This window comes from Mesoplodon densirostris, chromosome 11 (genome assembly GCF_025265405.1).
Source record: "Mesoplodon densirostris isolate mMesDen1 chromosome 11, mMesDen1 primary haplotype, whole genome shotgun sequence".
NCBI lineage: Eukaryota > Metazoa > Chordata > Mammalia > Artiodactyla > Ziphiidae > Mesoplodon > Mesoplodon densirostris.
Genome location: NC_082671.1, coordinates 32913750 through 32938192, shown reverse-complemented (window position 1 = coordinate 32938192; position 24443 = coordinate 32913750). Strand labels below are relative to the sequence as shown.

Sequence of the window (24443 nt, the reverse complement as noted above, 5' to 3'; positions counted from 1 at the left end):
AATAGGAAGTAGGAGTCTACTTAGAATATGTTCATGTATTCCTTCTAATATGGTATTATCCTTTATTATCACTTTGTCAAATAGAAAGAAAACTTTGCTTCAAAACTAACCTTTTAAACTGCCTTATAACTTTTTTTATCATTCTTTTATTCCTTGTCTATAAAAAGGGGATAAATACCTTCTCTATAATTTTTTATAAGGAGATGAAGTAGCGTAGTGCTTCACATATTTCTTAGGTGCTTGATAAAATTTAATTCTACTTGTGCCCTTCCAGTGCACAAGCTCAGGCATACATATTTATGTTTTCTTACTTGTAGTTATTTCGTGTCAAATTTTTTTTAAGCTAATTTTTTTATTCCCCCTCTTCACCCTTTCAGCTTACATGTCTTCTTCTTGGTATAACATTTTAGATAATTTTCTATCATCTTTCTAATTATACTAGTAAAAGTAAAATTTTCCCTCCCTTGACCCGTACCCAGCTGTAATAGTTTGACTCAACTCAAATTTAATGACCATGTATTTTTGTTTGCTAGAAATAAATCTTTCTCTGTTCCTACTCAGTGGTATTAATTCTATATGTTTTAAAGGAATTCAGTTTTTAAATTGAATTTAAAATAACTCAATTATAAAGTATTCAAGGTTTGATGATCCAGTTTGAAATTGATGCATTCCTCTCTACTCACCAGGTTCAATAAAATGCAACTCAGAGCTTTTGAATTTATTAGCTGTTTTTATGAAATCAAGTGTTTTTTAAAGGAAAAATAAAAGTAAATGCTAATCTTTGAGTTCTTTATTCCATATTGTCTTCCTCTACTCTCCTCACTATAGATTAAGTGTGCCAATCCTTAAATGACTAAATATATTACCTTATGCATTCTTGTTTCCTTCTCCAAAATTTTTTTTGCTAATGTTCAGATAATCTCCAATCTCTAAAATATTTCTGAAGTTACGTATTTTCATAATACAGCATAGAATAATAAGTATATGAAGAGTTGAAGTAAACAAATCTCATGAGTCTTTAGAAGGGCTTATTGAAGAGCCAAAGGGTGCAATTTTTTGGAACATGTATGTTTATAATGTTGAAGGTGTAGAGAGTGAAATGGGAAGGAAAAGTAAATGGGGAGGAAAAGAAAACTTGACAGTTATAGAGAAGAAGAGAAAGAAAATGGAGGGAAGAGTTAAGAGATGTTGGTTTAGAAAAAGTTTGAAGTAAACATATTCAGAAAAAGAAAGCAAGAGAAAAAAAAGAATAGATAAAAGGTGTTACAAGTCAGTAGGTACTCACAAGGGTGCTCATTTAGTGTTTTATTGGGCTCCCATAGGTCTGCCATTAAGAACACTAGGAGTCTTGGTTCTTTGTGTCACCTTGGAGAAATCAGTTAACTTATCTGAAGCTCAGGCATCTGTAAAATGTGAACATTGGATTAGGTTTCTTGGTTGTCAGTAACTGTGAGAAACACATTCCTGTGGGAAATTCACAGCTATAGCTGACTTTAGACCAGCATATTTAGGGAAAAGGATGTAAGCTCCCTGAGGGTAGGAGCTTTTTCTATCTTGTTCACTGTTGTATCCCCAGCAGCTAACACGGTGTTTGACACATAGTAGGCACACAATAAATGTTTGTTGAGTAAGTGATGTGAAAAGTGTCATGTTGGTGGTTCATTACGGGAGCATCTAGAGGGCCAAGAGGAAAACTAGTGTGCTTGAGAAAAGGAAAAGACTGGTATCTTCTGAAGAAATCTTACATAGGCTGGTTTTTAATCTCTTGTTCTTCCTTATCTTGTCCCAGATCCAGAGAAAGTGGCTGTAGCTAGTGGTATACTCATGGTCACAAAACTTGTAGTGACCAGACATACATATAATGACTAAACCAACATATGATCTTGATCAGTTCCCTTTGTGTGACTTAAAGAAATGCAGAACCAAGCTCAGGTCTTCATGGAATATGAGTACACATAGACTATAACAGCTATATTGAGTTGGATTTATTGGCTTCGTTCAGTTGAGAAGCAGTTAGGCTGCAAGCTGAGTACTGAAGCTGGCAGATTCCAGTGAAATCTTTGGGAATCACTGGTATCCCTAGGTTACAAAGCGTTACTGTTACAAACAGGTTACTGTTATGCAAAAAGATAAATTTGCAGAGATATTTGAAGAAAAATATTCAGAACATAATATATATATTCCAATTTTTGGAAGTCATAGTTTCAAAATATTCAGGTCTTTGAAATTCTTGGACCCAAAACTAGACCAAAAAGTAGGGAAGGAGTCACTTTAAATCCCTATTGCTAAAGTCCTCTACTTATTCACTAACTCTCATTCTATCTTACCACTTTTATTTAACCTCCAGTTCAGAATGTTTGGTTGACTGATGTGCCATTCCACAACAGACTAGTAACAGAAGGCACCAAAATGTGTGAGTAAGGAAGATGGAGGCAAGGAGGCATATTGACATCCATAGGCAGGTGTGATGACAAAATAAGTGATAGCTGAACAAACTTGCTTTGAGGGATAAAAGGGGGAAAAATCCATAACATTAAATATCCACAATAATTATTCTGAATCATTAACAAAATAATAATTTATATTTCATATTAACACAAGGCAGGAAACAGTAAGTTTATCCCAGATGGTTAACTTTTCTTTTTAATGTTTTGTTTCTGAATCGTAAACTCCTCAAGTAGGTTTTGAAAAATACACATATTGGAACACATCCATTCCCACATCTGGCCCCAGAAATACTAGACAAATAAAGGTCATTGTACTTTGAAATCTTTTAAAATGTTATATATTCTTGTCTCTTATAGCTATATCAGGTTGAGTTTTTAACAGTTGCTGACATTTTATGTTGGGTTTGTAAAAAATTGTAATGTTGAGAAGTATGTATGTGTAAATAGTAATAGAGACTTTTTCTTAAATGCATTTGAAAAGGATCATATAAAAATTAAAGCTACTTCAGCAAAGTGGGGATTAAATGTCTGCGTACCTCAGTTATGATTTAAAACATAAAAACACACAAGATTGCAAATTTCTTAAAGGCATATTTGTACAAAATGTTTTTATTTTGAAACATAAGTCATCTAATTTGTTATAGTCATTGGCAGACAGTATTGTAAAATAGAAATATGCAAAGAAGATAGAAATATGAAAGCAAAGAAGAAATATGAAAGATAGAATAATGGAAGCAATATGAAAATTCATAATATTAAATTTCAGACATACATTTTTGTTAAAATCAGAGTCCATTTGGAGTGAAATGAATATTTCCATTTAAAATTTGCATATTATAATAACGTTAGGTCATTTTAAAATGTTTTAAATTACCAACTCCAGAAGATGGATAACAATTTCATTCCTGATGGCAATGAATTTCCTTCTTCTGAATTTTTTTAATAGGTGCACTAGGCCTTCCAATGAGGGGGATGAGCAACAATACCCCTCAGTTAAATCGCAGCTTATCACAAGGCACTCAGTTACCGAGCCACGTCACGCCAACAACAGGGGTACCAACAATGTCACTTCACACGCCTCCATCTCCAAGCAGGTATTTATTGATGGACCAGGATATTTCTCAAAATGTATCTTTGTAGATTAAGAAAGCTTTTTAGTTTTTTAATAAGGTAACTAATTATTTGATTTTCTGGTTCAGTGCCTTTCACTGAGGAAAAGAAAGTTGATACCCTATGCTCATTTTATTTCATTGCAAATTGATAAGTATAGTGTAAGATGCTTTTATCTTGCAGCTAGTGTACTGGTTATTAGCTGGGGTGGGTATCAAGGATTAATCACCACCTGGGGGGCTTTTTTCAAAAGCAAGCTCTCTTCCTCAAAGGAGGATGTGCAATTTCAGATCACTCCTCAGATAAATCTGTTTATTGCTCCCTCACCACACATCCATTGCTCTAGTGAGAATAAAATAAAACAGATTTACAAAAATGGTGCATATTAGTATGAAGAAGATAGAATGACATACATTTGGAATGAAATTATTCTGAATATATATGTGAAATACATTTGTATTTTATGTCATAGTCACACCAATACTTCTCTCATCTTCTATATCACCATATATTCTTCTGTGATTTGCCCTTTCTTGTTGGTTTGTTTACTTTGGCTTTTCAAAGAGCTTTTTTTCTTTTCAAATGACCAGACAAAAGAGTTAAATGAATAAAAATTAGCAATGCAATTTGAAAGTATATTTGAGATTCTAGGGTTAGGCCAATTGATTATTTACAGAGAATTTTAATGAGTGATTGTAGAGAGCTTATTTAGTGTAATGGACTTCTTTTTCAGGGGTATTTTGCCTATGAATCCTAGGAATATGATGAACCACTCCCAGGTTGGTCAGGGCATTGGAATTCCTAGCAGGACAAATAGCATGAGCAGTTCAGGGTTAGGTAGCCCCAACAGAAGCTCGCCAAGCATAATATGTATGCCAAAGCAGCAGCCTTCTCGACAGCCTTTTACTGTGAACAGGTAAGATGTTTATTGATACTGTGTATAATTGTTCTTTCTGGGTGTTTTCAAATTTGCCTTTTCATATTCAACGTTCTGTTCTTGAGTCTTGACTTCTGTTTTATAAGTGTGTTTCATCATATATTTTGACCAAAGCTTCTCTTTCTGTTACACATCACAACTTTAACCTCCCAAACTAAAGACATGTTCTTTTGAAAATCAGTTTGCTTTTTTGTTACTGTTGTTAGAAAAGGATTGTTCTTAGGTTGCCAACCGGCAAATTTTTGTTGATATGTCCTTCCTCTATTAAATGAGGCTGGTCACCTGTGTGGTAAGAGCTTCATACCTATGAATAGGACTGGAGACATGTTTGACTATTACTGCCTTGCTTCTTTATGCTTTGGTTAAGTTCCTTTTCAACTGAATTTCAGTTTTGTTCTTTGGAGACTTCATGACAAAGACTTTTTGAAGACTACATCTGTAGTATTTGAAAATAGTGTCATGTCCTGGGATTTAAAACAAAAAGATGAATTTTTGCTTTTCACTCCTTTTTGCACTGGTCATTGCGTATACTGCTATGCAAATAATAGTTAACAATATGAAAAACAGTTACCCATTTTGTTAGGATTTTAAAGCTATTCAGGTAATTTATATGAGAGTTATGTCTACAATAGGGCTTTCTTTACTGTAAAAAAAAACATTTTAGTTTGATTGTTCATTTTTTTAAATGGGGAATATGGGGGGAAAGGATGTTGCTATCATCAAAGCCATTTAATTCACTTTCTTTTATCTAGTACTCGTAAATTCTGAATTAAAATAGGTTATTAGCACATTTCCTTTTTAATCTTCATCCCATAACCTCCAATTCTTACTTTTATTTAGACTTATGAGTACTTTTATAATTTGACTGCTCTTTTAAGTTTTACAGAAGTTATTTTTGTAAAGGGTTATCAAAATTCTCATCTCCTTGACAGTTTCCTAATGATATAATACTTCTTGGGCTTTAACACATCTCTCTGCGTTCTTGTAGTATCGTTCATTGAATGTATGTTTAAATTTTTGTCTTTCCATATTTTTTCACATTCTAGTTTTTAAAAAATACTTTGCTTATAAATTGTCAATGAAGTATGGGTCTCTAAAGCCCTGCTTATTACTGTTGATAAGTTGTATGTGTTATAGAATGTTTTCATCTCTTACTACTTATTCAGTGTTTGAGGGTACCTGTATCATCAGCAGTTCTAACATGCTATTAACCAGAACTTCTATTGACTTTTCTACTCTTCTCTAGAGTGTTTCACCAGCTGCATTATTTTATGAAAATATTGTTTGGCCATAGTTAGTTTTATAAATCTAGGCAAAAAATTAAAAACCCAGTCATCTTCAAATAGTTTAACCTTACTCATAACAGTAATACACCATCTTTTATCAGATTACTTGATGTTAAAGATGCATACTTTCATTTTAGAATTTGCATTAACGATTCTTGTTGACATGCTTAATTACTCTGGCCTTGCTTTAAATTCAGCCTTATTTTTTGTTTGTTTGTTTTCCCATGTTTAGGCTTGTGCAAAAAAGGGAAGCTCTTACTTTAGAAGTAAGAGCACTATGGAGAGATTTTTATTTTTAAGTAGCTAAAAGATAAACTAGATGATGTGTTTTAGAACACTGAATTCAGTTAAAGAAAAGCACCATTTAATTCACGTCAGCTGAACATTTACTGAGTGCCTTTTGTAGCCTCCTGAATGCTAAAGGCAGGAGATGCAGAGGAGTATATGACATGAACCCTGTCCATGAGGAGTTTATGTTCTACTTGGGAAAGACAGACTGTATGAAAGAAGATCTTTTATGAAAAGTAATAATAGCACATTTTACCAGTAGTGGAAGAAAAACAAGTATTCAGGAACAGTAGTCCTAAACTAAATTGCCTATTTTTGAGGTTTATTACTTCTTCCATTATATCCAGTAAGTTGGCTCTCCAAGTATACAAAACTATACCCTTAATCTCTATTTTCCTCAAGGCGTATATAAATTCTTTGCTTTTTGTTTTTTAATTCATCTGTTTAAGATGTTTTGGTTCTCAGTTGTTCATGGAAGGACTTTAGGGAAGCTTTAAATAACAATAAAGATTCAACTCAAAAAAAATTAGTATTTGTTTTTAAACATGTTGTTTTATATGAGGAGATCAAAAGTAAACACTTTTGTTTTTCTTCATCTGAAAGTTAGTGTTCTTACTGTATATCTAAAATTATTTTCTATGTACCCAGTATGTCTGGATTTGGAATGAACAGGAATCAGGCATTTGGAATGAATAACTCCTTATCAAGTAACATTTTTAATGGAACAGGTAAGCTTATTCTGGAGCTAGTACCCTATAAAAATACGATAGATCTTGAAATATAAAGCAATTCAACCTACTAGTCAAAATATTAAAGGAATTTTTGTGTTAAGATGATAGAACTTAATTTAGGGAGAATTTGACAGGAAATAGGATTTAATTCAGTGAACAGTTGAAAGATACTTAAATATATTTTTTTCACTTGGCATGTTAATAGCATGGTGTTATAACATCAAATTTATTTCCTTAACACCTGGAGAAAGCATAAACATTTACTTAGTCTGTACTTGTGCCTCAGAATCTTTTTCGCTTCAAGAGCTTTTCCTATCAGTCCTGTCACTACAGTCTAAACTAGGTTGAGTGGTATGGCATTCTGGCTATAGAGACCCAGATTGAAGAAACCTTTAAAATTATATGGAGCACTTACAATTTTTTCTTAATAGTTTTGATAATACTAATTTTGGCATTTAACTCTTACAAATTTTTAATCCAGTTTTATGTGTAAAATTCAGAATTTAATTACATGGAAAACCAATTCTGATTTTGACAGTAAAGAATTCTTGCAGTCTTGGTTTATTTCTTTTATCAGCTGCTTCAGACAGAAGAGAACTGGAGGCTTTGTTGCTATTCTGCTTCAGGTTTCACCTTCTTCCACCTTTGCCTCCAAACCCTTTCCTGAGAAAGGAAATAAAGGATGTTTTATGGTCATAGGAGCAAAAATGAATATGATTGTTGAGAGAGAAATACACGTGAAGGAAGTGGAAGGTGAAAGAATGATCAATGAAATGGGGCGTATGTGAAAGCACGAGAAGATTTAGTATTTGAAATGACATTTCTGGCTATCGGCTTTTAATTTTTCAGTGTTATTGTATGTTTAGTAGCATAGATTGACCAAGTGAGACTTTAAAATGTCAAATTTTAGCATTTAAAGTTTTGCGTTCTAATAGGAAATACCCTATTTCATTGTTCCTCAAATGCAGATTTTTTTCATATTTTAAAATCTCTGAAATTAGGCGGCATATCATAGTTTAATTAGCGAGGTTTTTTTTCCCTAAATGAACCATAAAGTAACAGTGTGTCTCACAGTGTCATCTTATATTCTGAATTATGGTTTATACACTTCTGTAAATTTTAGAATTATTTTTAAAAGTCATTTTTAACTAAGTATATTTTACACTAGGAAAATTGTTTCCAAGTCTTACCCTAAAAATAAAAACTTGTGAGTTAATACTATTTTTAGGTTAAAATTATTCTCAAATAACTAAGTATATTTTAACTAAGTATATTTTACACTAGGAAAATTGTTTCCAAGTCTTAACCTAAAAATAAAAATTTGTGAGTTAATACTATTTTTAGGTTAAAATTATTCTCAAATAACATATGGCAGTTTTAAACTCCATCTTAGAGGACCTGAAGAAGTGTATTAAAAGTTAATAATACTTGGGGCTTCCCTGGTGGCGCAGTGGTTGAGAGTCCGCCTGCTGATGCGGGGGACACGGGTTCATGCCCCGTTCTGGGAGGATCCCACATGCCCCGGAGTGGCTGGGCCCGTGAGCCATGGCGCTGAGCCTGTGCATCCGGAGCCTGTGCTCCGCAATGGGAGAGGCCACAACAGTGAGAGGCCTGCGTACCGCAAAAAAAAAAAAAAAAAAAAAAAAAGTTAATACTTATTGAAAGTTTTTAGTTAATTTGTAATCAAGTAATTCAAAAGAGATTGCTTTTTAAATTAAAGCACTGTATAAATTGTTAATGTCTATTGTTGTCCTTTTATATAGTAGTATCTTCTTAAAATTCAGAATTCATGAACTGCAATTTCTTTAAAAACAATGGGTATGAATGATTTTATCTTTTACCCTTCATAAATTTATATTGTCACCTGACTTGGAATGTAACTATTTTCTATCAACAAAGTAATCTTGAGTTAATAGTTTCTTTCTGAGATTCTTCTAATTATGAAACTTAGAGAAAAATTAAAATTAACTGGAAAAGAGGGCAAAATAAATTGAAAATGGTTATAATACACTAGATGAAACAGATTAAAGACAAAGTATAGTGCAGGGTAAAGCTAAGCTAGAAAATAAATTCTTCAAAAATTAAGACTATAAGATTGTAAGAATAATAGAATAGTAAATGTTGAGAAGAGATCAAGATGACGATTAAAATAGGCGAAGTAGAAATGTTGGCTTAAATTTATTTTTTAAAAGGAAAGAAACTGATTTTTTAAAATTCGAAATGAACAAAAATAAATTTTATTCATTCCTTGTATATTTATTGAGCGCCTACTGTGTAATAGGTAATATAAACTTCTGGGCTTTGTATCATATTCTCATACAATTCACTCACTAGACATGGGAACCCTACATTTACCTACGTTCTCCACCCTACTTTATACCCTCAGCTGCAAAACACACGTGCACGCACGCACGCATGCGCACGCACACACACACACACACTTTCACACACTCACATGCATACACATTTGTGTATGGGACTAATAAGCCACAGGAAAAAAGAAGTCCTTAGGGCTTCTGTTTCCATTGCCTATGCCTCAAATATGATTCAGGCTATTTGCAGGAGGCAGTGTCATTATCACACCTATGTTTTAAATGAAGCTCCAAGCATTCCAGATACAACCTCTGCTTTTGGATATAATGAAAGAGTAGTTTTATCACAACAGTCTCCCCTCTTGCTGACTAACAACCTATAACTTGAGTACCATCTTTCACAGGGGAAATAATGTATCACCTTACTCTTTATTCTCTATGTTAAGTCTCTAGGATTTGGGATTTTTATTATGCTAGTAAGTACATATTGCTTTGCTGAATTGTTCATAAAATTCTTTCACATGAAGTCAATCCACAAATATTTATCGTACATTTACATATGCCAAGTACAGTGCTGTACATTGTTGAGGAAGAAAGCACTGTTATTTCAAACTTTATTATAGTTGGTCTTTGATAACCTCTTTAAAATGTTTGTAGAATCAGTAACTAGTGTTTTTTCTTATTATTTAGATGGAAGTGAAAATGTGACAGGATTGGACCTTTCAGATTTTCCAGCATTAGCAGACCGAAATAGAAGGGAAGGAAGTGGTAACCCAACTCCATTAATAAACCCCTTGGCTGGAAGAGCTCCTTATGGTAATTACTTAAGCTTTTTAATTATGGCCAGTGAAAACTTTCTATTGCACGCACATATATATATATATATATATATATATATGTACCTATATGCACGTGTGTGTACACACATGTATTTATGTGTTTTCTAATCAGAGCAGTGTAATTTTGTCAGAGTTCATAAATGCAAAGTGCTTTTTTCTCCCAGAATACCATGATAGCAAAGTTAAATGGGAAAACTTAATTTGTATAGAAATCCCAAAAGGAAGTCTTCACTGGTATTCAGAATTTATTTTCTTCTGGCATTTCTGCCTTAATTCGCCTTAATAATGATTCTATGGTCTGCCTCTTCTCAATTCATCACACATTTTTTAAAAGAATACATTCCCACATTCCTAGTGATTAATAATGACTAACCATACATTAACAATTTTTTCTAAGCCAGTTTCTCAACCTCCACACTACTGACATTTGAGTAGGTAGTTTTTGTAAATGAGGGGCTGTCCTGTGCATTGTAGACTATTTAGCAACATCCCTGGCCTCTGCCTACTCGCTGCCAGTAGCACCACCCACCCACCCCCGCATTGTGACAACCACAGATCTCTCCAGATTTTGACAAATGTCTCATGGGGAAGAAAATTACCTCCTGTTGAGAACTGCTGTGGGTCATGTATAGTTTATGTAGACTCTTGGTCACCATTAATACCCTTTTTCACTGTCTTTAATAAATAAGAGATTTGGCTAATAGATGCTAAATGAGCTAGACAAGAAAATTATGTAACAGGAATGTAACCATATTCTTTTTATCCTTTGCACATACTTGTTTCCTTTTGGTAGAATCGGATACAGACCAGTAGCAGAAACAATGAACTTGGAGGGATCATTTCATCCCTTTTCTAAGATAACTATTTTTCCCGTTTTCAACCAAGAGGGATTTCTATGGCTTTCAAAATATGAATACAAATAACAACATGTGAAGAAGGGAAAAATTTAATATTATACACATTAAGAGTTTCCTAATTAGCCTTCCACCCCAGAAAAAAACAAAAATGATCTGCCCTGGAAGTTGAGTACCCAGCTACTTGATTCCCAGTTCAGACTCTAATGTTTTTAACCTTTCCTCATAGGTCCATTTTTTCATCCCTTTAATCATTCCCGTTGCTCTCCTTGGACCATCTCTAGTTTCTCCATATCGTTCTTGAATTGTGGAGCCCCAAACTGGATATTGTTCTCCAATAAGGGCCTGACTAATGCCAAGTATAGTGGGAGGATTACTTCCCAGTTCTTGCATGTTTTACATCTATTACATGGAGCCCAAGAAAATCTGAAATAATGTGGAGTTGTTTTATAATTGATTGCAATTTGCTCACCCTGTAAGTCACTTTCAAGTAGAATACTGACATGTTCTTTAAAATTTATTTTGTTCATTTGTATTTGACAATTAAGTGGTATTTATAATAACTAGTCAAATATTTAAAGCAAGTTTTTAAACCAAAAATTTTCATAATTATTACCAATATCAAATTATGTTTTTTCAGCATCTGTATATGACATTAGATTAGAATTATAGGATTACCACTTATTTCCCTTGTATTATTTTATATATTTAGTTATTTATCAGTATATAAGAATTCAGTTATTCATTGTTACCCAGAACACCAATTTTTTGAAGTGTGCTTTCATAGCGTAATTTAAAAATCCTTTTGGTATATTATTGTGAGAAAAGTTAACTTTTTATAATTTGTAGCAAAATATCATAAATATCAATTGCAATTCTCTGGATTATTTTCATTACATAGTTGGAATGGTAACAAAACCAGCAAATGAGCAATCCCAGGACTTCTCAATACACAATGAAGATTTTCCAGCGTTACCTGGTTCCAGTTATAAAGATCCAACATCAAGTAATGATGACAGTAAATCTGTAAGTAACTGAGAATTATGTATGTGAATTATATAGTTTTTTCCCTTCAGATTTGTTAATATTAACAGTTTTATACTCTATATTAAGGACTTATTAAGTACTACTATGAAATTGTTTATCTTGAATATCTGTAATAATCTAACTTCTGAAGAATGTGGAAAACCTTTATAACTTAGAAGATAGCCTATTTTTTTCCCTATTTCATATAGGTTTGCAAATTTCTGTTGAACTTCTCAGAGTTAATTTAGACTTTTATTGTAGTCCCTGTCAGCTGGATCCCATGAAGTTTGATATTATAGCCTTCTAAGGAGCTGTGTTTTTCTTGAGTAAGTTTTCTCCTTGAAGAATCTTTATACACATTTTTATTCCTGTGTTGATTCAGCCAACCCAGCTTCCTCTTTCTGACTTAACGAGTGTGTTTATTTCTTCCACATTTCACTGAAAATAGCTTTTTGTGTGTGTGTGATGGTTGTATATTGTTAAAATAATTGATAAAAGAAGATTATTGGGTAAGAATTAAATATGAATTTTAAAAGTTCATAATTTAAAAAAAAAGTTTATATTTTCTATCTTATCTTGGAGGTTTTTATGGTGATATTTTAGGTAATGTACTATTTAGTTTGTCTTCTAAATATACTTCTAAAATATACTTCTAAAAATACTAATATTGAGGAGTGTAACTTCAAGTGTATCCCAAAACGAAAAGTTCTGAGATAGAGAGGGTTCTTTTGTCTGTGACTGAATATCTGAGATAAATAAGTATATTTTCCATATATTTCTTGTCCTTTAAGTACTCAAATATGTACAATGCAGGATTTATTTGTATACCATGGCACAGTTGTGGAAACAAAAAATTTCATGTAGAACTTGAAAAACAGGTAATAATTTACTACCAACTTAAATGTAATAAAAAATGAATAGAAAAGTACTAGTATATGAACTTGAAATTTTTACACATAACAAATTTTAATGTCACATTTAATTTTTTTCATGTTAGAATTTGAATACATCTGGCAAGACAACTTCAAGTACAGATGGGCCCAAATTCCCCGGAGATAAAAGTTCAACAACACAAAATAATAACCAGCAGAAAAAAGGGATCCAGGTGTTACCTGATGGTGGGACTCTATAAAATATATCAAAGATATTATAGAATTCACTTTTTTTACTTTTTCCTCGAAGATAAAAATGACTATGTTTTTCTTATCCAGGTCGGGTTACTAACATTCCCCAAGGGATGGTGACAGACCAGTTTGGAATGATTGGCCTGTTAACATTTATCAGGGCAGCAGAGACAGACCCAGGAATGGTACATCTTGCATTAGGAAGTGACTTAACAACATTAGGCCTCAATCTGAACTCTCCTGAGTAAGTTTCTTTCTTTTCTCCCTACATTTATGTATAGTACCTCCCTGCAGCTTTTAATTTCATGTCTGCAAATTATATCATCTGCTGCCACTCATTGTTGCTGGTATTTGCTGACTCTTTGGGTCATTCCCTCTTATATTAGTTCCTGGATCACTCTCACTTTATAGTAATATTCCTTTTATAATTTAGCAGTTTCAGTATGCACATATATGGTCTTTCCTAAATCCTGAAATCCCAGCTTCTTGAATTTCTCTCCTCCAAAAATCTTACCCTTCATCATACCTCAGCTGCTCACTTCTTTAGTCATCCCTTTGACTTCGTCATTTTTGGTAACCTCAGTTTCTCTGTAAGATTGTGCTGCGATGCCACTTCCTGTTTTCATTTCTCTCCCTCTTCTACGGGCTCCTGTAATCATTAGATTCCATTGGGACCTTCATCCCACTGATTCTTGTACCTTTTTACTGTTCCTCAACATCCCTGTCTCTCTTCCCCTTAGATGAATTCACTTCCTTCTTCTCCAGTTAAATTCTGTGGTCAGTCATGATTTGCTTGTTTACATATACCCCTGACTGCTTTGCCCCTCTCTTGCTTTGTCATACTTGCTTGGCAAAAACTACAACCCTGGTTATATCTACCTATTCCACTCTTAACCTGTGCTACTAAGCCTGGCTAGAGAAAAATACACACCTTCACTGCCTGGTCTCACTTCAGATTCATGGCCAGGAACCTCAAGAATGAGCCCTTAATTCTGCCAGCCATAATCAAGCTGGCATGCTTACTCCATTCATTCTTTTGTTCTCTTGTGTAGCTGTTTTACACTTGCCTCTTCAAACCCCTAATACCTTTTCCCCTGTGCTTAGTGTCAGATGGTGACCTTGCTTTTTATTTCTACTTTACTAAGAACGAAGGAAGCAATCAGAAGAGTGTCAGTGTAGTCCTGCCATGAAATCAGTCACCTACAACCATCTGCACCTACCTTACTCTTGTCTTCCACCCTGTTGCCATAGCTGATCCATGCTTTCTACCTAAAACCTTTGAAAACTCAAAAGATACAGATCTAACAATTTTTTGCACTTTGTTGCATCATTTCCATCAGCATACAAATACGCTGTTACTTCTTCCATGTTAACAGATACCTTCTCTTGATCCAGCTTATTCTATAAGTTATTGCCCCCCCCCCCCATTTCTTTATTCTCCTTTGGAGCAAAACTCCTCAGGAGAGCCATCTTTGTATCTCCTATTTGTCCTATTCTCTGTTAAACCCATTTCATTTAGGATTTTGCCCTCACCACTTTACTAAAACTGCTTTTGTGTCATTAAATTCAGCAGTTACTTTTGGGAACTTCTTAACCAGTCAGTAACGTCTGACATAGTGGAATCATTGCTACATTATTTCTCACCATTTTTTTTTTTTTTGGCTGTACTTTGCAGCTTGTGGAATCTTAGTTTAGTTCCCCACCAAGGATCCTGAGGGCCCTGGCAGTGAGAGCACCAAGTCCTAACCACTGGACTGCCAGGGAATTCCCTGTTTCTCACTACCTTTAACTGCTCCCACCCTGGTTTGAATCACCATCTTCTCTTGCCTGGATTACTCCATTAGCCAATCACCAGGTGTCCCTGATTCTCCCTTTGCCCCTTATAATCTTCTGTTCATATGACAGCCAGGACAATCCTTTTTGAATAAGTTCATTCTCTGCTCAATACACAGTAAGGTTTTGCAGTTTTATTATGATTAAAAACCCAAAATCTTGATAGTCCTACTAATCTGTACAGGCATGATCTGTGTCTCTCCTCTACCTACACCTTAACATCTTCTCCCTTTGTTCACCCTGTTCCAGTTTCACTAGCCTTCTTGCTGTACGTCAGACATGTCAATCATAACTCTGCATTAGTTGCTCTAGCAGTTCCCTCTGACTACAGTAGTTTTCTACCAGATAACAGATATGATTATCTCCCTCATATCCTTCAAATCTTTGTTCAAACGTGACCTTCTAAATGTGCCCTAACCTGACTACCCTATTTAATTATGCAACTAATCTTCCCTCCCTACCCCACCACTAATATGGAATATTATTTATGTATTATGTAAATTGTTTTTGTCTGCCTCCCTCCCAATCCACCATCTTCAACCAGAAAGTAAGTTTCACGTTGTCAGTGATCTTTGTTATGTTTGCTGATGTATAAGCATGCTAGTGCCAGGCATATAATAATAGATACTCAGTAAATGTTTGCTGAATTTGAGCTTTGGTTTTTAATAATTGCTGATATTTTTTCTCTGGCCATATAAATGGGAAAGTAATAGTACTTTAATTCATTGTATCAATGAATTTAAAGCATTCTGAGTTGAAGTAATAATCCATATACAGATATGTGTGTGTATGTATGTATGTTTTTTTAACCTTGTTTCGGTTTCCTGCTGTATAAGTCATAGTAAAACCAAGAAAAGATATTAGAAATTTAAAGATGCTCATTTTACATTTGAAGTCATTGTTTTTCCTAATTTGCTGAAATAAAATTAGAAATCTCTTTTTCTACTTTGGACTTCAGAATGGTTTTTTTCTCCCTTATTCAGAAATCTCTACCCCAAATTTGCATCACCCTGGGCATCTTCACCTTGTCGACCTCAAGATATAGGTAGGAGAATCTATTTTTGTTCAGACCTTTAAAAAATATATTTGTAACTGAGAATCAGTTAATAAGGCTTTTTTCATTTTATTATCCAGACTTCCATGTTCCATCTGAGTACTTAACGAACATTCACATTAGGGATAAGGTGAGTGTAGTTTATTATTCTACTCAGCATGAACTTATCTATTTTCAGGTGCTGTTTTGCAGTTCAGACAGCATAATATTTTTGAAATATTTAGCAGTGGTCTCAGGGGTATGTCCATTCAGTTATATGTAACAGTTTAATTTCTATTTTTGTTTATAATCCTGTGTTTTGATGAGGTCTGGGTTATATTTTTTAAATATTTTAAAAACAATGTTAGGACCAGTAAAATCTTTCTTACAGTTATTAGTGATAGGGTACAATCATAACCACAGTTGATGGGAATAAAGTAACTTGGAAAATTTGATGAATTTCCTTCTGATATTCTCATTTTATGTTTACAGATAAAATGTTTCTTTTTTGTTTCTTGAGGGGGTTTTTTTTTGCCGTACACGGGCCTCTCACTGTTGTGGCCTCTCCCGTTGCGGAGCACAGGCTCCAGACGCGCAGGCTCTGCTGCCATGGCTCACAGGCCCAGCCGCTCCACGGCATGTGGGATCTTCCCGGACCGGGGCACGAACCCGTGTCCCCTGCATTGGCAGGTGGACTCTCAACCACTGTGCCACCAGGGAAGCCCAGATAAAATGTTTTTAATGAAAAAATATATATTTTAAAACTGTAATCTTTGACTTTTTTATGTAATCTTTTTCTATGTTTTAATTACCTGAATTTCTACTTACAAAGTAATATTAACAGATTAGAACTTTAATCTTTTTTTTTTTTTTTTTCCTGAGAAAGAAAACAACACTTTTGCTTTAGGGGAAAGCACTGAGAGTTCAATTTTGTTAGAATGGTATCTAGATTTTGGTTATGTGAAAGGATAGATACAGTTTGTTAAAAATGATATATTTGTGTTATACTTACGTGCATAAATATGTATAATATAAATATATATAAATGACAGCGTTCTCCGTCTGTGCCATGCAGTTGTGTAGCCAAACGGTTGTTGATGTTGTGGACAGGCAACTAAAGGGATAAACACGTATTTCTCGACATGTCTTTTAATGCTTGAGTAGATGGAAGACAAGAAGTACGAGATAGAGCTAGTTTTTTCTGTCTGTGGACTATATGATTTGCTACCACCTCCACCATAGCACTCATTTTTTGCTCCAATTATCTGAGGGTTCCAGAACCTTTTCTTATGCCAGCTTAAGAAATAATAATTTAGGAGAATTTGTCACATTCAAGACTGCTGCCTGAATGGGGATAATATGAATGGAGAGAAAAATAACATTCAGAGAGTGTGTAACAACAGTTAAACATTTAGATACAGGACTAGGTAAAGAGAAGAATGTTTTCATTTCAGTGAGCTTTTAATAAAGATTTGTCTTACTGTGAGAATTTGAGACTATTGAACTTGTGTTTGATAGTTTGGTAGGCAGTTATGTTTCTGCTTTGTGGAGAGACATGTAAAGCAGTCATCTTTTCGTCATCCATTTAAACAAAGAACTATCCCTTTATGACTTTTGTACTTAACTGTGATTTGCTAAAAATACGTGATCGATTTGTGAATCACTGTCAGATGTAGATTTCAATTACTATTTCTTTTAAGTCTTCTGTGAGGTACTCTACAGAAGGTGCATTCACATTGTCACTTAATTTCATTTACATTTTTAGTAATCCTTATAGGTATCATTGGCTACATTTTATAACTGAAAGTTCAGAGACATTAAATAACTTGGATATGGTCATATTAGTAAGTAATGAAACTAAGACTTGAATGTTAAGTCCTGCATTTCTGAGCAACACAGTGTTCCACTATTGCCACATTGAGTATTAATAAACACCTCGAGTAAGACAGCGTTAGGTCTTGCTTAGAAGTTTTTATTTAGCTTTTTTTCCCCTATTAGTACCTAAAATAAATGTATCAGAAATAACTATTAAATGACTTTAGTCATTTAAATGATGAAACTTCCCTTTAGAATTATATAACTGTACCTCTGTAATCATGTAATAACAGTTGTCTGCTACAAAGAGGGGTTTCTGTTTTATCTTTCCATTTTTACTTTAGTGCAATCAATTATATGTTAGGATTTTCAAGCTCATTTTACATTTCAGAATAATTTATTTCTTTTCCAGCTGGCTGCAATAAAACTTGGTCGATACGGAGAAGACCTTCTCTTCTATCTCTATTACATGAATGGAGGAGACGTATTACAACTTTTAGCTGCAGTAGAGCTGTATGTTCAAAGTATTTTTAAAAACTTTTGTATTATAGTGGATATTGTTTATTCTAAAAACTTCTTTTTTAAAATGATGGTGGCTATAGTTTTTGTCTTTGTTTTTAAAGTGGAAATATTTCTTCATCAAGAAATCTAAGTTTTTTATATTCAGTAAAAATTAATTTAGATTGAAACCTTATATTACCATATCTTCATAATCACTGTATACATAAAAACAATTTCAAACTTAAATAACTGTAAATGTATAAGAAGACAGAATCAACTTGATTCATGGGTGTGATGAATCTAATTTTTATAAAAATGAAGTATACGGTATGGTTCATAACTGTGGTTCATCTTACTCCTTGTGGAACCACATATGTTAATGCCAGTGAATTTCATCATTTAAGAAATATTTATTGAGCATTATATGGGCAAGGCACTGTGCATATTTGTTGTGTATTTTGAAATATTGATAAAGTCCACATTCATTATCAGAAGCCTATTGGCCAACTTAAATAAATTAGTCTTAAGAAATTGGTCCATTGAATACATTGTTTTTCTGAGCATTTTTGTTTTTACCTGATGCTCTGAGAATAAAAATTTTGTGTCATTTTTTATATGTCCAGGTGGTAACATTTTGTTACCAATAGACTATTCTATTAATCATGTTTACTGTGGAGTGAATTGTTACTAAAAACTTACGATGTAATGATTGGGAGACCTTTTTATAGATTTAATAAGTATTTTATAATATTCCTAATAACATTTCTATAAATGGCCTTGGATCAGATACTTTAAAATGTAAAATTCACTGTGTTGATAATAAATTGTTTTTTATTTCTCAATTGAGAATGTTTTTTTCCATGTTTTCCCTCATTTTTTGTAAGATAGGAATTGTTACCTGTTCCTTTTAATTTATTCATAAGTAAATAAATTCATCAGTCATCATTCATTCATCACTGGCAGTTCTGTCTCATATCTTATTTATGACTAAAAATATATAAATATATATAAAATATGTGACTAAAATAAAATATATGTCTAAAATAACCCCTCATTGTATTGATAGGAAGGTATTTGTTTGCATGGAGGTTTTTCAGCATAGTTACAAATTTTATGTGAATTTATGTAGTTAATTCAAATAGGCTTTGTATTTAGTTTCTTACAAAATAATACAAATAGTTGGGGGTTTTGTTTGTTTTAATAGGTATCTTAATTTCTATTGAATATTAAGAAGAACGAAAAAGGAGTGAAGTTTCTGGAACACAGTGATCTTTGGTCTGCCAAAGTTTTTATCACATTGCTCATAGAGCTTTTAAGATCTCGTTTTTTTTGTTGGTTTTTTTTTTTTTTTTTTTTTTGCGGTACGCGGGCCTCTCACTGCTGTGGCCTCTCCCGTTGCGGAACATAGGCTCCGGACGCACAGGCCCAGCGGCCATGGCTCACGGGCCCAGCCGCTCCACGGCATGTGGGATCCTCCCAGACCGGGGCACGAACCCGTGTCCCCTGCATCGGCAGGCGGACTCTCAACCACTGCGCCACCAGGGAAGCCCATAAGATCTCGTTTTGTTTGTAAAATAAAGATGTGTGTGTTAATTAAAGAGTGTGGTTTTGGGGCAAATTAAGAAAGTCTTTTCCTATATTTATTTTACTAGGTTTAATAACAATAAAAATTAGGGAAAAGAAGCATCAATATTTATGTATTTTATGTGTGCCTATTTTCTGAAAAATGTTTTACAAAATATAGAAAATGTTTGATGTGAGCCACAGGAAAAAATTAATTGTCTTTTTCTCTTAAAAATTGAAGTTTTAACCGTGATTGGAGATACCACAAAGAAGAACGAGTATGGATTACCAGGGCACCAGGCATGGAGCCAACAATGAAAACCAATACATATGAGAGGGGAACATATTACTTCTTTGACTGTCTTAACTGGAGGAAAGTAGCTAAGGTATATTTTTTTCCATGTGCAAATGTGTAACTATAAATCTAGATTTTAAAAAGAAGTGTCCTCTTTTATCTGTTTCTATGTACCAGTACATCCATTCCAATAATGTGCCAGATATTTGCTGAGTCTTTTAAAAGGTCTCCACCCCCTTGGCTTGATTGAAACTCTAGGAGAGTATCTGGAAACAGTTCATTTTACTTGTAGTTCAGGAAAATGATTGAATTTGGTAAGAAATTTTGTAATTTTTCTCAAGCCTTGGTAGCACTTGAAATATTTTTGTGTCTACTCAGTTGTAAAATAAAGATACCCTCTTGCAATTCCGTTCCTGTATTCTTATATTATTATTACTTTAAACAAATATAAGATTTTTCCTAAAACCAGTATAAATATATTTTTATATATTTTTTATATAATATATTTTTTTCATATAAAACCAGTATATAGGCTTTTTAAACACTTGCACTCTTTCCAGGAAATGTGCTTGAGTTTTTATTTGCAAGTGATATAAAGAAAGAAAATCACAAGCATTAATCATGATTGTTCCTTTGACTAGTATGCTGAATATTTGGAGAAAGAGACCAGTGGAAAAAGTTGCTTTGGTTTGCAACTTTTCCTCACAAAAACACCTTTCTAACTGTCCCATGTGAACAGTTTGCATCAGTGTCATAGCATATTACACATTTGTGTTTAGTTCCTTATGTATGTACTTAGTCTACCTAGAAGAAAATATAACTCATATTATCTGATTTCATAACTCCAGTATTTCTCTGAATGCCTTTTCCATTGATGAGTCTTAGGATTAAAAACTAAAGAGTTAGTTTCGTTGGTTTTATTAAATTTAAACAGAAAAAAAATATTTCTTGACAGTTCATTGGTAATTTTTTAGTTGTTGGCTTGGGGGGGGGTTGTTTTTTTTTTAAATCAGCTTTACTAAACTGATAAAAGAGTAAAACATTTTTAAAAGATAGTGTAAAATGCTTACCAGATAATTATTACAAAATTTTATATCACAAGAGGACTTCATATAAAACATGAAAAAGAAATAGAAAGGATGAGCCCAACAAAAACGCCCAAAAGAAGACACATACAAAAGGTTAAATCTTTTTTTATTATTACTTTTGCGTGTTTCTCTAATGGTAAATGTCATTGCTTCTCAGACCAAGTCTGTGTACCACCCTACATTGTATTTGAGTTATTTTAACAATTCTAATTAATATGCATGTCTTGACTTTAAAAGGTAGATCCATGAAATAAGTAATAAGTAATTAATTACAAATAGTATACAGGACATTTTGTATGTTATGTTACCTGTTCTTTAAGAAATGTAGTGAAGTAGAAAATCTTAGTTTTTTGTATCAGGATTTGAAATTAACTCCTGTTTCTTCTATTCATACTTTGACCTTGTATAAGTTTCCTTTCCATGTCTGCTTCCTTATCTTTTAAATCAAAATGATTTTTGCCTCCTGATTTATCACGTAGCTTAATTGATATTACACAGGCACACATATACACTGAGTACAGTGCTTGGCATATATTGGGTATTTGATATAGGAGAGTAGTTGTGGTAGTTTGTTGCTGTTGTTTTTATCATCATTATTATTACAGCTTGTTACTGTTCTTCCAAGATGGAAAAATTCTGATTATTGTTAGGTTAGCTCAGTGGTTCTCAAACTTTAGCTTGCATCAGAATTACCTGGAGGCCATGTTAAAACACAAATTGCTGGGTCATACCTCCATTGTTTCTGGTTCAGCAAGTCTGTGGATGGGACCTGAGGATTTGCATTGCTAGCAACTTCCCAAGTGATGCCAGTGATCATGCTGGTCTTTGGCTTCATAGTTTGAGAACCTGGTTCTTCAGGAGAGAATGAGTATCTTTGGAAGGGAAAAATTCTAATAGTAAATAACTGAAGTTTTCTCTATTCAGTTGAAGCTTTTTGCTCAATATCATCATAAATTATTCCAAACATATGTTCAAAAAGAAATAGGTATTTGCAATAACAGATAGATGTGTAATTTTAGTTCAGTTTTAGTTTGGTATCTGTGAAGAAATCAACTTAAGTGAAAAAAATCAGTTTCCCAGAACTAAGTTCTCCCCATAAAATTAAATATTCAGAAACAACTTGAACATTAATAAGGCCCCTAATTTCCCACAAAAGCAATTCCTCAGTCAGGTAAATGTCATGTTAAAGAAAATTTTGTGTGTGTGTGTGTGTGTGTGCATGCGTGCGTGCATAAAGTAATAATTTTACCTAATTTTATCTGATCTCCTATGTACAGTTGAGCTTTTGTCTTAACTTTTACCTTTAAAATTTTTAGCTGTGAAGTTGGAAAATAAAAATTGAGAAATATTATTATTAAACTATTTTTGAAAAATCTTAAGGTAACTTACTGGCCACTTGTGCTGATACTCTTCAACAAAATTATTTTCATAGTGATGAAAACAAACATTTCATAGTGATGAAAGCAAGCAGAAATATTGGTTTCTGTCAAGTATTAATATGCAGCTCACTTCTTTTGATCATATTTAAAGAATTCATGGACTTAAAACTTTTAAGTTGTGTTATATTCACAGAATAAACTTTTCACAAAGGCTTCTGAGTTTTTGTTTGTTTTGTTTTTTAAGGATGTTTTCAGTGTTTTTCCAGAAATTGGATTAGGAATTAAGAAATTTAGTTCCATAGTATATTTATTAACAGACTTCATCACACTACAGAAAATCCATTGACGTGCCATGTCCCAAGTCAAAGTCCCCATCTGTAAAGTGGTTGTGGTTTATTATTCACAGGTAAAGAACATGCATTTAATAGCTTCAACTCATAAGAAGCCTTCAGTATGAATTAGTATTATAAGTAATAGTTTGATGTTATCATGATATCACTGAAAAGTATTAACCTGATCTAGACCATAATCAGGTCTTTAATCTCACTTGTATGAGGTTCTTTCTTTCACTTTTGCTAATAACTTAATATTTTCAGAGAATTGAAGAAGTGTAATTTTAAGTAAGGGACTAGATTATTTAAATCAGAAGTATTCCTTATCCCCTAAAAATTCTGTGAGTTCTAGGATTCATCCCATTATTTATATAAAGAATTTCCTGTATGTCAGTAATGTATGTACATAAAAATTTTGACACTGTATTTGCTTATTCTCTTTTAGATAATCTTGATTTGTCAGCAGACTTTGTGGTCTATCCTATATGAAATTTAGCTAGAATAATTCACTATCCCATTAATTTAAAAATTTGTTATAGGATATATAGTCTCAATGAGTAAGATTTTTAAAATAATTTTATCCACAGAGAATTTTTAGGTGATAGAAGTCCCCCCCCCACCCATTATCAGTAGCTTTCTCAAACTAAAGACTTAAAAGTTTCAGAACTCTTTCAGTCTGACTTCACCTTGTGGGTCCAACACTGAATAGGATTTTTAATGCTTAGGATTCTTTATCATATCATAACCTGCTATAAATGTGATTTTTTATACGTAGAACTCTTTCTAGCCTTTAAACCATTAAACTGTAATCTAAAAATCTTTTCTCCATTAAAGCAAATATATACATAGAACTTCTAATACCTGATCTTTGAATATTTAAAAAATTTAAGTGTTCTGTTCCTAAAACAAATGAAGAAAAACTTGTGTTCCTTGATTCATCAGCTATTAATTACACACCCTCTGGGAGCCTGGCAGCTCAGTAGTATTCTCAGTAGTAGGTAGTGATAAACAAAACAGACACACTTCTTGCCCCTACAGATTATACAAAGGTGTGTGTGTGTGGTATGTGTTGTGTGTGTACATATAACATAAACATGTAAAAAAGATACTATCAGTAACCAGAGTTAGGGAACAAAGAGATTGTAAGCTTTATGTCTTTCAAGAAGAATGAAAATACATAGAAGAGAAAAAAATGATTTAAAAAAATGGGAGACAAAATTTGATTCTGAATCTGATATATAAGGTCTTTGAGATTTTCTTAATTATCATATTAAAATATTTATGCTCCCTAAGTTTAAACTGATTTTTTTTTTTTTAATATTTAGCCGGGGGGAATGTGTGCATTGATGAAGTTACTCTAGGTTAAATTCTGATTATACAGTGTAGTTTACCAGTGCACAGTGATGAGGATAAGACAACTGAAGAAAATTTTAATTTATATAAATATGTTAGTGGAATATATGATTTGTCAGTTACAAATAGACTTTTTACCCAATAACTACACATATTTTAGAACTAAAATTAGCCAATTTTTTTTTTTTTTTCTTTTTGCGGTATGCGGGCCTCTCACTGTTGTGGCCTCTCCCGTTGTGGAGCACGGGCTCCGGACGCGCAGGCCCAGTGGCCATGGCTCACGGGCCCAGCCGCTCC

General features: G+C 33.2%; 1 protein-coding gene across 5 annotated transcripts in view; it reads left to right on the top strand.

The window, feature by feature from the left end:
* Positions 1 to 24443, top strand: part of CNOT2 (CCR4-NOT transcription complex subunit 2) — a 115935-nt gene that overhangs the window by 88547 nt on the left and 2945 nt on the right. For 4 of the 5 annotated variants that reach the window (XM_060113936.1, XM_060113934.1, XM_060113937.1 and 1 more), the window contains exons 6-16: positions 3394 to 3541; positions 4291 to 4473; positions 6717 to 6796; positions 9802 to 9927; positions 11706 to 11830; positions 12828 to 12948; positions 13042 to 13198; positions 15771 to 15832; positions 15922 to 15971; positions 18048 to 18148; positions 19941 to 20085. In XM_060113936.1, coding sequence (XP_059969919.1) covers positions 3394 to 3541; positions 4291 to 4473; positions 6717 to 6796; positions 9802 to 9927; positions 11706 to 11830; positions 12828 to 12948; positions 13042 to 13198; positions 15771 to 15832; positions 15922 to 15971; positions 18048 to 18148; positions 19941 to 20085 — 1298 coding nt within the window. The remainder of the gene's footprint in view (positions 1 to 3393; positions 3542 to 4290; positions 4474 to 6716; positions 6797 to 9801; positions 9928 to 11705; positions 11831 to 12827; positions 12949 to 13041; positions 13199 to 15770; positions 15833 to 15921; positions 15972 to 18047; positions 18149 to 19940; positions 20086 to 24443) is intronic. The other variant, XM_060113938.1, reaches the window with a different exon arrangement.